The following is a 19,186-nucleotide window of genomic DNA, read 5'->3' as shown; positions in this document are numbered from 1 at the left end:
AGCTTTGCAGCCAACAAAATGTCACAAAGATGTAAACAGCAACATCACCCTTAATGAACCAGGACATTAGGGCTTGCAATATTGCATTCTTCAGAAGTAGTTTGAGGTCAGCTCACAAATGTCCTTTTTTGTAGTACTTACAGTATCTTCCACATTTTACAAAAAAATCCTGCTGCTGGAAAAAAAAAACAGTCTGAGCAAGACAACCTTTTCACAGAATTGTAGTCAAAACAGAGTAGTAAAAAAGTTTCCGTAAAAATTCTAACACTGTTATCAGCCCTAACTTTTCTTGAGTATATAATGTAGGCTGCTCATATTTGCCATTAACTGATTAACAAAAAAATGCACTTTGATGTATACAAAGAGAACATTTTTACATTAAAACATGTATAATTACATAATCAGGTACTTTAAATAAACATCTACATAAGACAATAAGAACTGCATGCTATAAATATATTTTAAATAGTGTATTTTCATTTTTGGCACACAATGTTCTTTACTTTTTTCACAAAGCTCACTTTGCCAGCATGTGCTAGAAATTGGAACAATTTCTGGAGGCAAAAAAGACTAAAATGGCAATTTTTGTATTGCATGGTTTTTAAAACAAATGTATGCAAGCTTAACAAACTTTTATTCAAACCGTTTGTCATGCAATAAAAGAAAATACTTTTCATGATAATCTGAAACTTTATTTCTGTTCACTTCAGGAAAAAAAAAATAGAACTAAATATCATTTGATATTACCTACGATATATAGATTTCAGCTGAATCATAAATATAGATTTTTTTTCTTTATTCTTGGAGGGGAAAAGATCTTTAAAGAACTCCACACCTGTGGTACACAGCCTGCTTTTTATATCATATGAGACTGGGCATTTTGCCAATGGTTATGGGAATGTACAGTTGTGAAAAATGGTTATTACACCGCCTTCACTAATAAAAGATGAGCACTTTAGCAGATCTGATGGATTAATAAAATTTATGTAAGTAAAACTTACCTAATGTTATCTAAATTTATTCACAAGTTGTTTAACTATTGTATAATAATATATTTGTTCTCTCATTATATCATTAAAAAAGTAATATGATTTGCCACTCTGAGATGTGGAAAACTCTATACCACTAGAGCTAGTCTACTGTCTTTGGAATGTGAAAGTATGAGGCTCTACTCAAAACACAGGAAGCCTTCTGGCAAGGACTTGGTTTACAACTGCTTTTGAATTTCAGAGTTGATGTAGGAATAGAATATAACAAACACTTCAAATGAGTTGTAAGCATTAGAATATTGCAAATGGTACAGCCAGCCAAGTACCTTTTTAAACAAGCTGCATAAGTGCAAATTCTTTACTGCCAAGTAATGTGGATACAGAGGAGCAGGATGATTTGGGAACGGATGTGCCAGTGAATAATGATCTTTTAACATCTTAGTTATTTTGTGTAAACATTAAAACCACTTGCAAAAAAAAAAAAAAAAAAAATTTGTGTCATCAGACATAACTTGAATTTTAGTTTAATGGGTGATAATGTTTATTTCTAGGGAATAGTGGCATAATAGTTGTTAACCTGCCACAAGCGTAAATTTGCTTGAATGGCAGTTTTTTATCAAAAGAAGTATCTTGCAACTTTAATGAAAATGCAGGAGCATTTAAAAATTAAATATTAGCATGAATCTTTGCACATTCATGTGAAATACATGATCACATATTGCCTGAACTGATTCAACACATTTTGGATATCTTTAACAAAAGCATCCTATATTTGGTAAACAGGGGCACAGCGTTTTCTACACATTCTAGAAAATAAGTGAGAGCACGTTTGCATTACTTGGTTTATATGAAGAAAGCAGTGACAAAGTTCAGAAGGCATGACGTAACAGTGTAACTAGTGAGGGAGGTTTTTTTAGTTGGAGATGAGGAAGATCATGTGACAGCGGAGTCGTTATGTTTTGAGCAAGCAAAGTGACAGGAAAGTTATGACTGAAACGAATGAATCACAAATTATTGTGTGGAAAGTATAATATAACAGAAATGGTACCACAATACCCCCACATCCTAGATCCACTATGTACTTAAACAACTAAATACACATATAATGTATATTAATCTTTGCCAACAAATTAATAGAGCACACAGGTGTCATAGGTTCCTATCCCAGCTTACTCAATACCTATGGAAAAGATATTCCTGCACATTAAACACAGTATCAACATAGCTACATTGAAGAACAGCCCAGACAACAGGATCGGCATTAAGAAAGTCTCCTTGGGCATATCCTGTGTGCCTCTTCTTGAGGCAGGAAGTAACTATTTATATTTTGTGTTCTAGGCTTGGCTGAAAACAGTCTGAAGACAAATTGCTTGGTATGAACCTTAGAACAAAGAATAAAGTATAAGTAGGTAAGTCAGCCTGATATTATTATTACATGTCTGCATGTTGCACTGTTCAGGTAAGGGCTGGTTAAGAATATGCAGTTGCATTTGACACTTTCTCATTTATGATCAGCCTATAACTGAAATGTAAACTTAATGGCTGTCCTTGGCCCTTGAGTATGTAATCTCTAAATGACCCATTCAGCACAACTCTGTGCAGGTCACTATATGTAATATTATTTTTTTCCTTTCACTATACTACCTGAGCAAATTCTGCATTCAGGTTTATTAAGTAAAAACATAGAACGTAATAAGCACATGAATGTCAGAACTATTCAGTCAAAACAGACATATTGTCACCTTCTAGTCTTTATGGTATATAGGACTCTATGAAAGGATCTTTACACACCAGGCTTGGACAAGTGGCACCTTAAAATAACATCACCTGCAGTTTTTTTCTCCAAAACTCCTGCTGGGAAATGACAACAAACACAGTTACATCACATGAGAATAATATAGTAGGCAGCTCTATGAATGTGCTTGTTCTAGGTAAATAAATGCTTATAATGTCAACAACAGTGCCTGAGCTCTGTGACATATGTATTAGTTTGCAGAAAGCGTGATGTCATAGCAGATTACTGTAAAATACATGTTCTTTTTCATACCTGTCTATTGCTTCTAAGGAAATCGTAAGTGATTCAGCATGTGTCAATGATGCTAAACTGATAGATGAACACAACTGTTTTTTTCTTATATCAGCCCTCAGCAGCAATGAGAAATTATCTCTGTATAATCTGTGGCCTACCGTAAATGTTGTTAGATGTGCTCTATTAATGACACAGGAAGGAAAGACCAAGATCTGAAGTAGGACTGCACCTGTCACACAAACTTATTAAATAATTGTCACAGCAGCTAGATAATTTTAAGAGATTGGGCCACTGTTTTCCATATCTCCGAACAATAAATGAATATACAATGTATAAGTACGAGTTAAAGGGTTTGTTTTGTATCTCAGAACAGATTAAGGATTTCCTCTCCCCACAGAATGATCCCAATGACAAAAAAGGAAGTGTTAACTTCAGACAAACATTGCACAAAGGCATATGATTGTAAAGTCCACTCCAAATTGTCTTAAAAATGCTCATTGTGATTCCTCAATCCATTCTTATGTTGCTCAAATTCCTAATCTTCTATTGCAAAAAGTTGTGCCCTAAAAACACCAGAATGACTGACGTGAAGTGGTTTATACTCTGATAATTCATCTTCTAAATAACAATTTAGGTAGGCTGAACACTAGTACGTTAAATAAATGCACATCTTCTCTTTCAAATACTGACCTATAGTACAAAGAACTGTCGGTCCCGTGCATACTTTTCCCAGTTTTAGTTTTGTTTCATTCTGAAGAGGTTAGTGTCAGATGTACTATACTGACACCAGTCAGATAGAATTTTTGCAAATTTATTTTGGCAATGAGCAACATAATGTTTAACTAGTTAACTGTACAGAAATTGTGCAATCTTTCCTTAATGCATTTAAATTTTTAAAGAACATACTGATCTTTCATGTAAAAATACTAATAGAAAAAGTTATAACTGAGGAAGACTAAGCCATGCTTGGTGAACAGTGACACTATGATTACTAATATATCAGGAAAATAAAGGCACTTGAATATATCTCATGCCTCATAATTGCACTACCGTATCAATATTGGCACACAGCCACAGACACAGGTAGTGGTGCTAACTTTTTTCAGGTTGAACGGAAAGGTCCTATGCTTCACAATTTGATGGTGCCCAGAATTTAATCTTACACCCAGTGTAGGAATTTGTGCACTTAATGCAGAAGGTGAAAATGATATTCCAAATGTGCGTAACTGTGTTTCAAGTTAGTCTGAGTCTGTCAATGTAAACAATGAACATTCTGAAGTCTCTCCATGGTGTTGCATTCTTGGCTGTATTGATTAATATTGTGCACCAAGTACCTGCCAATAAAACCAAGTTTGTCTTTTAAAATTAAAATTAGTTCCTACAAGGGGCACATAGATATGTTTTAACTGTAGACAGTAATGTATGTTGAGACCTAAGTTTGTATTCATAACAGTTGGCATCATGGTTTTATAATGCAGAACTATATCTCCCCTAACTGACAGCACATATTCAGGTCGCTTTTCCAAATACCTAATTGAAATCTCACATCATCCCACAGCTGTTACTTTCTCTCATATATACATGAATGCTAAGAATAAATGCCTTTTTGTTAGGGTACTGGGAGGCACAGCATATTCTGACATAGAATGTATTAATTAAGCAATAATCCTTGACAGTACATGAGTATTTCAGGATTTACCCATGGTTAGTGTGGTTTGATCATGAGGGCAAAGTCCGAGTGATTAAACAAAGCCAGCCATGGGTAAATCCTGAAATACCCCAAAACAGGAGTGGATTATTACTATTATACAATGACATATTTAAAAAATAAATTGTTTATCTTTCTTATATAATGTCTTTGTGTAAGAGCACTGTAGTGTTCCTCCACATTCTTCCTTGTCAACTGATGTACTGCGCATGCATATAGTACAGACATCCGCACACTTGCATAGTACATCAGTGCCATATAATGCAATACAGGAGGTGCAGAATACTTGACGTCTATAGCGGTCTGTGTTTCTGTCTTTTATACTTATATAATATATATATATATATATATATATATATATATATATATATATATATATATATATATATTTTCACTTGGAGTAATGAAGTTCTGTGTGGCATAATCTAGTAAATTTAAGCGATTTGCAAAAAAAATGTATGACTGACAGAGCAAAAACATGAGGAGCCCGAGGATGTTCTGCAAAAGTGTGGGCAGTTGAGAGGAATTACAGGTAGTATGAACGATCATACAGCTGGTAACCATACCTCTGAACTGCTCAGTTTTTCAGAATGTATTTTGCTTTTATTAAATTTTAACCTGTCCCTCACAGAATATATTTAAGAATGGCACTGAGGAGCATATGTTAATGGGAACTGTGGCTGATCAACAATACTTCAGAGGCTGAACTTCTTTTGATTGGTAAATGGTTGATTTACAATGGGACACACTCTTTGGGTTGTCAAATCAGCATGCTCATTTTTGAATAGCAATGAGACATTATTGTACAATTTTTCACATACATGGAAGCTGATGCTCAATTCCTTTACTTGCAGTGTTTAAAGATGCAGGTGAAAGTGAAGCCTATTTTCTGCTCTACATACAGGTTTCTTGTGTCCTGAGTGATGCAGTTTATTACTGAGTATGATGCACAGGTCCTCAGAGGATGGTGTTAACCATTTTTATTTCTCCTTTAACATCAGAGTCATGCTGAACCATGGAATTTGCACTCTTTAGAGAACATTTATTCAAATGTACCCACCAAGCATGGCAAAATGTTATGCAAAAAATGCATTGTCATCCATGTCTGTTACAGATGCACAGTTATTACATAATGCACAGTGATACAAAAGAGAATGGTCAGTCCTAATATCAGAGTTAACTAAGGGCTTACTAGAGTGTTATACTTCTGCATCCATATAGCTAGTTTAAAATACCTAAAATACCTAACACACCTTGTCCAGCCGGCTTGCAGCTTTGAATCCATATAGTTAAACAATGACCAACCAACTCTTAAACTGTTAATTTAATAACTGACTGTGATTGATGTTTCTGAATACTTCTCTAAAGTTGATAAAATCTGCATTTATTTGTAAACCTAGGTCCTCTATTCTGAATTTCTGGTCCAAGCTAACAAGTTTTAATTCACATTGCTCTGTCTCATGGATTCATTGCTGGGGTTTGTATAATGGTTAAGGAAGGTGTTTGCATCATAGTTACAAGGTAGAGGGTTTGATTTTCACCTTTGAAAGGGAAACTGGCTGGGGTTAAACTAGCCCTCAAGAGCAGCTAGCCTAGCACTTGCCTATGAGACTATGAAAAATAAATGTTGCAAAGCTCTAAGTGCCCATTACACTGAGCTCCAAGTAATGTAACTGTGTATGTGTGTGTGTGTGTGTGTGTGTGTGTGTGTGTGTGTGTGTGTGTGTGTGTGTGTGTGTGTGTGTGTGTATGTGTATGTGTGTGTGTGTGTAAAAAGAACAGATCACCAACATTTTTGCTTAAATTGGACATTTTAATGATATTTTCAATTAACATATTTTAACTATGTTCATAGATTAGTACTAGGCTAACTGCCCTTGTGAGCTATTTTAAGCCTAGCCAATTACCCCATGTGAGAATCAAACCCTGCACCTTGTGTTTGTAAAGTAAACAGCTTAACCATTATGCCAACCTCCCTATTGTCAGGGACTGGGTAGTGATTTTTATAGTCAGCATGACTGGACAATGTAATGTGCTACTGTGAGCATCTTGAAACAAGGTCATTCTTTGAGAGAAGAAAAAAACAACATTTTTTAAGTGTACCATATGCAGCCATGTTCACAGTAATTAATGACATACCATATCAAATTCACAAGGAACCAAAAGAAAACAGATGTTTATAGAAATATAAGTACCCATGAAAATACTGTACATCATGTAGGCCTCTGGGGAAATAGATTGGTGTGTATATAAAACGGCCAAGTAATATCAGTTTAAGCCCAATCAATGCCCTTTAACTAGATACAAGCAATCACTGATATTCTTAAGATTAGTAAAACAATTCAGAAATATATCTATAGATGATAATTTTGCTCTGAAGTAAAAACAGACTGCTGAACAGTAGATATTCACCCAAAGACCCTTTGAATTGAAAATCCATATATGCAAATGCTCTAGGCATGGAAAAGATCAATGACAGATGAACAATGCTAAAGCAAGACAGCAAACATTTACAGCACATTTCAGGGAACACAGCACCCCTATAAATGCCTCTGATTGTAAGGTACAAGTGAAGTGAAACATGCAGAAGGATCACGTTTTCATCCTACAGTGTCTTCCATTAGCATTGTTAGTGGTCAGAGGTGCTAAATGTGTTCTAATATTATCTTATCATTCTAATTAATAGAGTCATTGACATCTCAGAGATCTTCTAAAATCAGCAGGTGTGGTTATTGTATCTCAGTCTCTCTGGTGGTGAATGATGTATTCGCAGGTGTGGTCACTGTATCTCAGTTTCACTTGTGGTGAATGCAGTATTAGCAGGCTCCATTACTGTATCTCAACTACTGTTGCGGTCGATGGAAGAAACATTGAATGAAGAATGATGTCCTTTCCCCTCCTGGATGGAAACAATGCATTTCCTTATACCTGAAGCTCAGCTGAAAGATAAAGCAAAACAGAACTTTTGATTAGCAAAAGGGTGTTATATTTTTCATAGAAAGGAAACTAAAAACATACGTGCTGATGAAGCACTCCTTTTATAATATTTCATTTATAGACATATAATACATGATTTCCTGTCTTCACTCTGTCTTTGGCAACAGAATATTGACAGGTTATATGTTGTACCTATGCATTCAGTGCTTAAACAAACTCACTATAAAAGGGATTTGGATCATTGCTGAGATTTTTAAAACTTATAACTTTGCTACTAACTCATGAAGATCTGCCACTGATCTATAGATGAACCCAATTTATCTTACACTTGCTAGATGGCAGAAAATGACAGTAAGCCTTGTCTCTCCTTCCATTTAAGCATGCCAAGTACACTACCTCACCTGCATCTAGACCGTCATTCTTGCCCTTTCTCCACCTGTAACATACTTCCTTCAATGTGTGCATGTTTTCCCTTTCAGGTTCCCATTATGTGAGTCCATTCTACAGGTCTACAACCTTCTCTATAAACAAATTTTCCACATTCAGGAGTATGTCATCCTGACTACATACTATGTGCCCTTCCCCCCATCCTTCCTGATTAGAACAGCCCCCTCACATCTCCCTGAAATGACTTCATTGGTTTCATGCAATACATGTATATATATTCTCTTTTTAACAATTGTCATTCACTCCAGCATTACATAAATTGCTCAGTTCCTACCATTCCTTAAACCCCACTCATCCTGACTATTATTTTGTGTGTCTTGTTCCGAGCAAGTCCATTTATTTCTATTTAATTTTCTCCTTCCTTTTTTTAATGATGTCACCCCCAGTTCTTTCATCTCCTTTGCAATATTCAGCACATCGGTTACATCTGGTTTGGATTCTAATTGCCATTTTCTAATAATTGCTACTTTCGTAGCCAAGAGCATTAAACTTTGTATGGACTTACTGTGTCTAGGCAATTTAGATCCTGTGTTACAGCTCAAAAGAGTAACCAATTACTTAGTTGCAACCATTTGCTCCCCGATATTTCTGACAAAGTACTTGGTTGTAAGTTTTTAAATCGTGCCACCTAGCCTCTTATGAGATATCTAGTTAGAAGACAGTACAGTTGTATAAGTACTTACCATAACAGCAGATGTTCTGATAGATTGCTGTTGCTCTAGCCTAAGGTTATATATTTCCAAGGATATGACCATCGGACAGCTTTCAAAGTTTCAGGGCCCCTCTATGCAGCCTAAGTGCTATCAGCATGAGAAGAACCACTTAAAAGCTTCAAAGCTTTCTGGCCTCAGAAGGGATGTTAGAGCTTTGAAAGGTAAATGCTAAGAAAGGATAAGAAAACATACAAATGCACGTATATGTGTGCATCCATGCCCTGACAATACATTTAAAATAGAACAAGGGGGTTGGAGGGAGGGAACAGCTACTGCAACAGTGATCTATTTGAACATCCACTGTTATGGCAGTTTTGCCTACATAAGCGTACAATGTTCACCAGTTAGATCACTGTTGCAGTAACCTAAGCTGTTAAAATAACAAAGCTTAAGGTAATATATGGAGGTTGAAGGAATTTCAGAATCCAGGATCTCCTGGAAAATGTTCCTTGCAGAACCTGTCCTGAACCTAGAAAACTAATCCAGTTTGTAATGTTTTGAGTCAGTATGTGCAGAGGGCCAAGTTTATGCCTATAAAATACTTTTAGAGTTAACTGCTTTCAAAGCCACAGAAGAAGCCAATGCCCTTGAAGAGTGGGGCCTAACCCTGTCTAGAAGTGGCTTGTTATAGTGTGAAAAGCACAATGAAATGGCATGAATCACCATATAGAAATTGTCAGCTTTGACACTTGTACTTTTTTCTTATCTTCATAGGAAATAAATAGCTGATCTGCCTTCCTGAAGGATTAGGTTCTGTCCAACTAGCCTCTGAGTTGCCTGTGGAGATCCAGAGTATGCAAGATTTTACCTCCCTTGTTTTAGGCTGGGCAGAAATGGAAGGAGATTAATATATTGTTTCAAGGAAAACTGTGAAAACAGTTTAGTCATAAAAGGATTTATTCTGAAAGAAACCATGTCCTTAAGGAAAATGAGATGGGACTAACTCACAATAAGAGTTTGTAACTAAGATATTCTTCTTGCAGAAATCAAGGCAATAAGTAACAGTTTTCCAAGTCAAAAATCTTAATTGAGCCTGTTTAGCAGATTCAAATGGAAGCAATTTTAGTTTTTTAAGCACAATGGTAAGTTCCCAAGGAGGATCCACCTGTTTTCTAGGTGAACCTATATGTAAAACTCCTTTCAAAAACTGCTTGACTTGAGAACAGCAAGAAAAGGTGGTGTATTTAAAGGTAGATAAGCAGAAATTACCAAAATTTGAATCTTGATAGAAGAGTAAGAACCAGAGGCATCTGGGCCTCAAAAGTTTCCCATTTTATAGTGTGGCACCAAACAGAAAATCTTTTCCACCTGGACATATATCTTTTTGGGTCTAGGACACATGCTCGACTAGCATATATCCGAATCACAAAACATCGAACACACATACACGAAAGCGCTTAACATCAAAAAGCGCTTCTGTGTATGTGTAGTTCAAAAAAAATCTATGTTTCTGCAGGGGGGCTTTGCCCCCCCACATCCCCCTACTTTATTATTCTCACTCCAAGATCACACTACAGTGGGGAAAAGGGAATTTTCCCTTACCCGCACTGTAGTCCAAGCTATGAAACAGGCACACATACACAGAAGTGCTTGTCGATGTTAAGCACTTTCATGTAAGTGTGTTCGATGTTTTGTGATTCGGACATATGCTAGTTGAGCATGTGTCCGGATCCCATCTTTTCATAGTAGCACTTTTTTTAGCCACCTTTAGTACCTGCTGGATGTCCTCAAGAAAAAAATGTGCCTAGATGGTATCAAGATTTATATCATTCAGGCAGTCAAGTGAAGTGTTTTTAGGTTGGGGTGTACCAAACAACCCCTGTCTTTGTGAGTTGATCCAGTCTGTGGTGAAGCCTGTGGTAATTGGCCTTGGCCATTTTCAAAAGAATGAAGCCAGTGTTGCCTAACTCAAAAGGATGTCATTACCATTATCTTTGGAGAGTCTCTATGGACACGTTGAAGAAGCCTTTGTATCAGTGAAAAAGGTGGAAAACCGTACAAAAACATTCCAGTACAAGGGTGTGAGATGGCATCTGTGCTCTAGGCCTGTTTCCAAAGAATCCTGGAGCAGAATTTCTTTGTCTGTTTTGAAACAAGGCAAAACATCTATTTGAGGTGTTCTCCACTGTCAAATCCTTTCCTGGAAGACCCCATGGGTGTAGTTTTCATTCCTGAGGATCTCTCCTTGTCCTACTCAGCTTGTCTTCTGCAATGTTTTGCTCTGATGGAATTTATGTGGCCTGAACTGCCACTTCTCAGGCTGTAATGGCAAGTCTGCTAAGAGGGTAAGATCTGGTACCAACTTGTTTATGTACCATATCACTGTGGTGTTCTCTGTGACAACCTGCAAGCCAAAGAGTGATTTAAGGCTTTTACAGCATTGATTACTGTGAGCATCTCCTTCACATTTATGTGTTTTTGTGTCCTGCTTATTCCACAGACCTTGCACTTTCATCTCTTTCAACTGATCCCCTCAGCAAAGTCTGAGGCATCTTATGTTACAGACTAAAGAGGAAGTGAAAGGGTGAAAGGCAGGCATGGGTTGAGAGACAGCTGGTCAAGTCACTGCAATACCTTCCTTCTCACAGTCATTGAATGTTTCTTGTGTGAAGTTTGGCCAAGAGAATCATGATAATCATGGAGACCATGAGACTTTAAATCCTGACAAATTCTTAGGTGGATGTCAAAGATTCCTTAATCAATTTTCCTTTTTCCTCAAATATTTTTAGGACCCCAGCAGAAGAAGGGCCAAATACAGCATATCTGTATCTCTGCCAAAGAGTGTATTTAATGTCTTAGTTTTAACATCTTCTGGTAAGTTTTGAGAATGTAATCAAGCAAAACTTCTCATAACAGAATCAGTAGCAGCAGTTTTACATGCAGTATCAGCAGACTCAAAATAACATTTTAAAGAGTGGATATCCGAGAAGCAGACACGTTTAAGGAATTTAATGACTTTTTAACCTCTGAAGACAGAAGGTTAATGGTTAACTGTGTCATGTTTTCAAAAGAAGCCAATGAAAATTTTAACATGTGAGCCTAACAGCTTAGATTTCTGAAAGTTAAAGTAGCAGAAGAATTATCATTTTTCCCAAATCTATCAAAACCTGCCCATTCATGTCAAAGGGAATGGGGTTAACATTCACAATATGATTTGGAGTAAGTGTCTGAGTAATTTTATATAACCTTTCAGACATTTTAAGAGCAGGAGGTTAACTATCAGGCATGCTGCAAGCTGTTAAGAAAAGATCTTCTAAATATGATAAAATGGGAGGGACAGCTGCAAGCTCAGTGAAATTCATTTGTAACAAATCATAATACTTTTGCTGGGAGATAGGGATCTCATTCTGCTCCCACTGAAATAAACCTTTCATTTTGGCTATAGTGTCAGAAAAAGATACCTCTTCTGGAGGAACACATGAAGAAACACTTTTCCCAGAATCAGAATCTTTAGCTTGAGGAGAATTCACTAAAGTAAAACACTCTGCTTCCATTCTCTGTTCTTCTGACTGGAAATTGGTGTCAGAATGTGAGGGAAATCTGTTTTTTTTTTTTCTTTCAGGAAAGAAACAGGATTCAAAACATTAAAAGAAGAAAGTAATCCCTTGGTAAAACTACATCTTCCCTGTCTATAGCTAAAGGAACAACGGAAGACAAGAGATATTCTTAACTTTTTGTTTTCTTCTCCTGGGAGGCTCCCTGGAAAATGACTGGTCTATGTCAGGAGTACAAGTCCAGTAATTAGACACCTTAGGCCAGCTATGTTGTAAGCCTTCTTCTGATCCTTCCCTGAGACCAATGATAGTGAATCTCCCTTGACCAGTGAGGCCAATCCTACAGCTGTGGAGGATATGTCTAACTCTCCGTTCTTAAAGGCTTCCCAAGGAGCCACACCAGAGGAAACAAAAGACAATAATGAGTGGTCCAAGGAATGAGGTCTGGCCACAGCAGAGTCACCCACTGCTGGCTAAGACAGTAAGGGAGCCAGTACGACACCCAAAAAACTCCACAGAACTTTTCTTCGTCTTGTAGGTGGGAGAAGGAAGAACTGAATAGACCAACAATTCCTCCATGGTTAAGCCAAGAAATTAGGCTGAAAAATGGGTATTGGAGCTTAGATGAATCAGTAAATATTTTGACTGAACACTTTAGGTGTTGAGGTAAAATTTCACTGACACTTTCCAAAAGTATAATATTACATCCCACATAAAATTATTCTACATATAAATGTAGAAAAAATAAAGAAAAACAGATTTTTCCACACACACATTCCCCTAGTAAAAAATGCCTTTACCAGATATGAGATTCCATAACAAAACATTTCCTGGCATAAAATATATAACTTTACAAAAAAAGCATACTTTTTCCTCAGAAAAATAATGTAGTGGAAGGTTTTCCTCAGAAATGATGTAGAGGAAGATTTTTCCCAGAAGGGTACTTATCTGCGCTACCTTAAGGGATTGCTAACCATTTGTCAGTTCCATAAAGCCCACAGAGGGAGTACCCTATGAAGGCAAGAAAGCTCTGAAGCTTTTGGCTCCCTAACCTATGCTGCATCTCTCCTCAATCCCCATAGTGTTGAGGGAGGGCGGAAGGTGCCCTGAAGCTTTAAAAGCTGGATTGTGGTGATATCCATAGTAGGATATAACCTATACAGCTTAGGCTACTGCAAAAGTGATCCAAGTGTTGAATATCCCCATTTCCTCTAATATTTGGACATAACTCTTACTTTCTTTGCTATGCACCCTTCCAGAGAATTTCTTCTGGACTCAGTTTATCAGCTTGATATCCCTCACCTAAATAGTACTTAAGGTGTGATCTCACCAGGGATCAGTATAATTGAATCAGCAAAATGCTTAAGATCTTTACTTCTCATGCACAAGGTACAGGGTTTGATCCTGACTTGCCTGTTTGGAGTTTGCATGTAGTTTGCATTTGTAGGGTTCCTCTCACCTCCAAAAAACATGCTAAATGTTTCCATCTCCAACCTACCCATGAATGGAGCTGTGGGCAGCAGCACAGACTCTAGATAGTGTCCTATAGGGGAAGAGTTGTATAGACCAACCTCTTTTGGCATTTAGTGTGGTGAACAGTACCCTTCAGATAAGAGAACACAGATCACAGACTGTGCATCATGGCAGGGCTAGCTACCTGACATTGTAAAAATATGGCTCTAAGTGATCCAGACATGCTAATTAATGTTACCAAATGGGCATGTGTATCTGTTGATGATAACTGGATTGAGAACCTGAACTACTCCAGGAACCCATGTTAATGGTGGGAGGGGTTACATGCCCCTACTGGCCAGTGTGTGCCCACCATAAAGTCCAGCAGCCCTGAGTCAATAAGCTACTGACTGGCTGGTGTCCAGTTGCTCAGCTTATATTACCTGGGATAGCTCTGTTGAGCAAAAGCTGTACGTAAGACCAATCAACTTGCTAAACATGAATTAAGGATTGCTACACTTAATGTAGGTCCACTAACAGGGTGCAGTTGGGAAGTGGATGACATGATATAAGAAGGAGGCTGGACATCCTATGTCTCCAGGAGGCAAGATGGAAGTGTAGTGGTGTGGGAGTTGTGGTGATGGAGAGGTTTCAGAAGACAGTGATGGATGTCATTAGAATTAGTGACAGACTCATGGCAATCAGACTCCAGTGTAATGATAGAGCAGTATTCATTATCTCAGCCTATGCCCCACAGCAGGGTTGTGATAGTGAGGAATAGAATGCATTCAAACAGCAGTTGCAAGACCTACTAGATAAACCAGGACAACATAAATTGGTGTTGATAATGGGTGACCTGAATGCACATATTGGGACACACAAAACAGGATATGCAGACTGCCTGGGTCCACACGGGTTGGGCAACAGGAATAAAGAAGAAGAGCCCGTTCCTGACTTCGGCCTGACAAATAACTCAATGGTAGCCAACACATGGTTCGGAAACAGAGGCACTGACAAGATCACATGCAAAAGTGGCTAGCATAATAAGGAAAGGGCACTGCGGTAGAACTGGTGATTGCAGAGTTATCCCAGTGAAACAGTTGGTCCACAGCATAAGCCACTGGTTGCCACAATCAGCTGCAAGCAGTGATCACAGACAGCTCTAATGTCAGCAGACACCAGGCTGAAGACCTGGAAGATGACTGGAAAGAAAGCACAACAGTTTAAGGAATGACTCAGGGCTCTAACACCTCAAGAAGAAGAGGAAATAGATGATGTTGAAGAAGAATGGCAGTATCGCAAAACAGTAGTGTGAGAACTACAGAACAGATAGGTGGCTGAGTCAGGTATGGAAATAAGGTGGATAAAGACAGATGGTGGTTGAATGCAGAAGACAAGGAAGTCATCCAAAGAAAGAAGGAGTGTAGGGAAAAAAAAGTGGGAAACAGAAAAGATAGACCAGGCTAAGAAGGAATACTGGTTAGCTAACAAAAGGCTAGGAGAGGAGTTGCAATAGAAAAGAACAAAGCATCAGAGGCATTCTACCAGCTTCTGGAAAGTGACTCGGTAGATGGCACAAAGAAAGTATATCAGGTTGCAAGGCAAAGACAGGAAGATAAAGAAGATAGTTAAACACCCATTATAAGGGATGCCAACAACCTGCTCACCAGTCTACAGGACATCAAAGGCAGAAGGAAGGAGTACTTCTGTCAGATTCTGAATGAAGAAAACCCCGCAGAAGGTGTACTGCCCCAGACACAGCCTATGATGAGAGAAGAGGAATAGAAGAAATATCTTCACCATACAAGTAGAAGTGAGAATGGCACCAAGGAAAATGAAGTCAGAGAAAGCAGCAGGCTCAGAAGAGGTCAAAGCAGATATGGATAAAGATGTTGGGTGAGACAGGTGAGAAATGGCCTCTGAGGATACTCATAGCCATATGAAGTGAAAATCACATCCCGGATGACTGGAGAAAAAGCACACTGGTGTCAGTTTTCAAGGTCAAATGGGACATCTGCAACAGTGGGCAGTAAAAAGTTATCAAACTCCTGTCACATTGCATGAAAGTTCTGGAGATAGTGACTGATAAATGTACATACTAAGCAGTAGAAAGTAAGATGGGAGATGAGCAGTTTGGATTCAGATCAGGATGCAGCCCAACTGACACTAGAAATGCTAGAAATGAGGACAGAGTCTAAATGGACATTCCTAGACTTAGAGAAAGCTTATGACAAGGTCCCAAGAAAGCTGATTTGGGCAGTCGTGTTGTGGTTTGAAGTCCCAGAAACATTGGTAGAATTAATTATGTACAAGGATCCAATGACTCAAATATAGTGTTCAGTCTAATGGGGGGTGGGTCCCAGTGAGAGTAGATGTGCATCAGGGTCATTTCTCAGGTGACTGCCATTTTTTATTGGTGATGGACTACATTAACAAAAGGGTCAGAAGGGACAGATCAACAAAATTGCTGTATGCAGATGATGTGCAGTGCAGGCAGATGCTCAGCAAGAACCCCAGCAAAGCATAGGAGAACAGAATGCAACACTGAAGGCACATGGGATAAAACTGACTGACTACAGGTAAGACAGCTGTAATGGCAACAAATAGGGAAAATCAGACAAAGTTAAGAAATGAGACAGAAGGGAAGATAGTGGAACAGGTTACCATATTCAAATATTTGGGGGGGGGGGGTTGTAGTTGTGGAGAAGGAATGTTTGAATGAGGAGGCCAAAGCTAGAATCAGAAGGCCTGCAGCCAGCTGGCATGAGTGTCAGATATAGTATATGACAGAAGAATGACAAAAAAGCAGAAAAGTAAGGTGTACAAAACAGTGATGTAACCAATACTACTATATGCAGTGAAGGCAGAACAGTTGAGGAAGATAAAGGTGACAGAGATGAAATACCTGAGATAGGTGGTTCAGGCACAGAAAAGCTGAAGACAATCTAGTGAAGAAGATTTGGGAGAGACAGGAAGAAGGCAAGACGAAATGTGGGCATCCAGCAAAGAGGTGGCTCACTTATGTTGGAGAAGAAGTGTGACAGTCAGACATGAATGTTGAAGAAGGGTAGGACAGTGACATTGAATAGAGAGAGATGGCAACAGTTATCCTGACACCCCACACCCTTGTAGAAAATAGGAAAAAGTGGGCTGAAGATGATGATAGGTCTTTTACTACACAGTCCATCCTACCCAAGGACACATCCCAGCATTCTGTTTGATTCTGCCACTGTTCTGTCACTTTGCTTCTGGTGTTGTGTTACAGCCTTCTAGATCTTTTTTTTCCCTTTTATTTTGTTCTGTTGCCAGTTCTGCTTATTCATCTGATAATTCTTACCAGGTCTGTTGTGGTCAACATAAGTACTTTGCATTTGTCTGCACTGAGCTATAACTTCCACCTTTCAACTCATTTGGTCAGCATTCACAAATGCTTACATAGACTCGTTCCCATCCTCCCCTGCTGCTCCTGCTTTTACTTTGTCAGAAAAAGCAGACAAATCCAGTGAACCGACTGAAGAGGATTAGTTTCAGAATTGACACCTGCATTACTTCACTATTGGATTCCTGACTCTTGGCATGATATACGCCTCTCAGTTTATTTATTAATGATGTTATTGACTAATTCATGTGAGATAGAATTTGATAGTTTATGTATTACTGTGAAATCTGTTATAAATTATCTGAGATAGTTTCTTCAAGCATAACATCTCGCTGCGGCATACTCAGAACTCTTCAGATATACTGAGCATTCTACTTCAAATACATCTGAACTGATTTCCTTAATCCTGTTAAGATGCACAAATATCTCTCAGTCATTCATATAAACAATTATCTTTCTACCATATTATTATGTCAAATAAAACATGAGATGACAACTCAATCTGTATTTTTTCAGTTAACTATTTGCATTTCTGCATATTGACCTTTTACTACTTATAGTCTAAAACCCCTCATATACTGCTTTATTTATTTTCTAATGTTCATATATCTTACATCTACTTATTTTTTGTCTTTCTAACCAGCATTATAAAACAAAACATGGACATATATGAATTTATGTCTGAGGTGAATATAAAGTACAAAAACCAAAGTGCGAGTTCCTTCAAGCAAGCTGACAAGCAAGAAAAACACACTTCTACTTATAACTCAAAACATAGAAAGCAGATTGGTAAAACATGCAAACTAACTGGTGGTGAAAGCTTTAGTTTCATCATGCATTTGAATTACTTGCTCTAGTTTCTCTCCATAACAATAAAAAGATAATGGCCAACAAGTAAAATAAAATGTTCTCGTAATAGAATATGTTCCGTACTGAAAAATGAAAGGTGTGCCTTGTGCTACAGTTTGCAATACAGCCTGACCTTAATATTGTTTGTAAGTGTCCATCTAGAAAAAAAATGACAGCAATTTTAAAATGGAAATTTCTGGTCAAATAAATTCTTATTATGTCTGACTCATTTTAATGTTTGAACTAGTCAAGCTTTTTCCAGTAGACTTTCAAAAGGTGTTCCATTTCCCCTGCCACTGCAAAACAGATGTACAGACACACAGAGACATACACACACACACACACACACACACACACACACACACACACACACACACACACACACACACACACACACACACACACAGACACACACACACACACACACACACACACACACACACACACACACACACACACACACACACACACACACACACACACACAGATTTTTCTGTTGGAGTGCTACCATTTCCCATATTCTATTTCCAATACTTCTCGATCAGGATTCTGCATCTTTAACTAAGTCTAACATACGTTTTCAGAGAATGCCAGTCATGGCTATCTAACCACATGTGCATATTTGTAATACACAATAACAGTGGCTATTTCCTACTGGTATAGTACATACTGTTTCAGTGGGCACACATGCTTCATGGTACTTCACTTTGCATTGTACTGTCCTGTGGATTTCAAGAATATACTAGATTGCTGCAAAACAGCAGATTCATGTAAAGATATACTTTGTTACATGTCACAGAAATGATGTATGATAGCTAATAATTGCTCAAATTCTTGCTTCTTGGCTGCTATGAAATAATAGTTACATGGTAGTGCTATGAATCAGAACTGGATCACATCACAGGCTTAGGGCACATATATGCCTCCAGATGTATATATGTCTATCTAGTATGTAATTGTTAATAGAAAAAAATGAAGAATATGTAGCGACTTGATCCTATGTACAACAATAAACAGGACATGCTGGAGGGATACATTCCTGTCCCAGCGACTCCCCTCTCTCTGGAATAGAATCCCAATCCATATTCGCCAGAGCTCCTCTCTGATCCTCTTCAAGAGAAATCTTGATGAGTGGATGGGTAATCGTAAGTTCTACCCTGGGATCACTTCAGGAGCCCTGTTGACAGAG

At 38.0% G+C, this 19,186-nt stretch overlaps 1 protein-coding gene across 2 annotated transcripts in view; it reads right to left on the bottom strand.

The window, feature by feature from the left end:
- Positions 1-1,434: 1,434 nt before the first annotated feature.
- LOC122800065 (calcium/calmodulin-dependent protein kinase type II subunit alpha) overlaps positions 1,435-19,186 on the bottom strand; it is a 1,141,826-nt gene continuing 1,124,074 nt past the window's right edge. For both annotated transcript variants that reach the window (XM_044069562.1, XM_044069563.1), the window contains one exon: positions 1,435-7,665. In XM_044069562.1, the coding sequence (XP_043925497.1) occupies positions 7,649-7,665 (17 nt within the window). In that variant the 3' untranslated portion in view covers positions 1,435-7,648. The remainder of the gene's footprint in view (positions 7,666-19,186) is intronic.

Source organism: Protopterus annectens, chromosome 4.part0 (genome assembly GCF_019279795.1).
Source record: "Protopterus annectens isolate FY-2018-M chromosome 4.part0, PAN1.0, whole genome shotgun sequence".
In the NCBI taxonomy this organism is placed as follows: domain Eukaryota; kingdom Metazoa; phylum Chordata; order Ceratodontiformes; family Protopteridae; genus Protopterus; species Protopterus annectens.
Note: the sequence above shows the minus strand (reverse complement) of the source record. Positions and strands in the feature narration are given on the sequence as shown.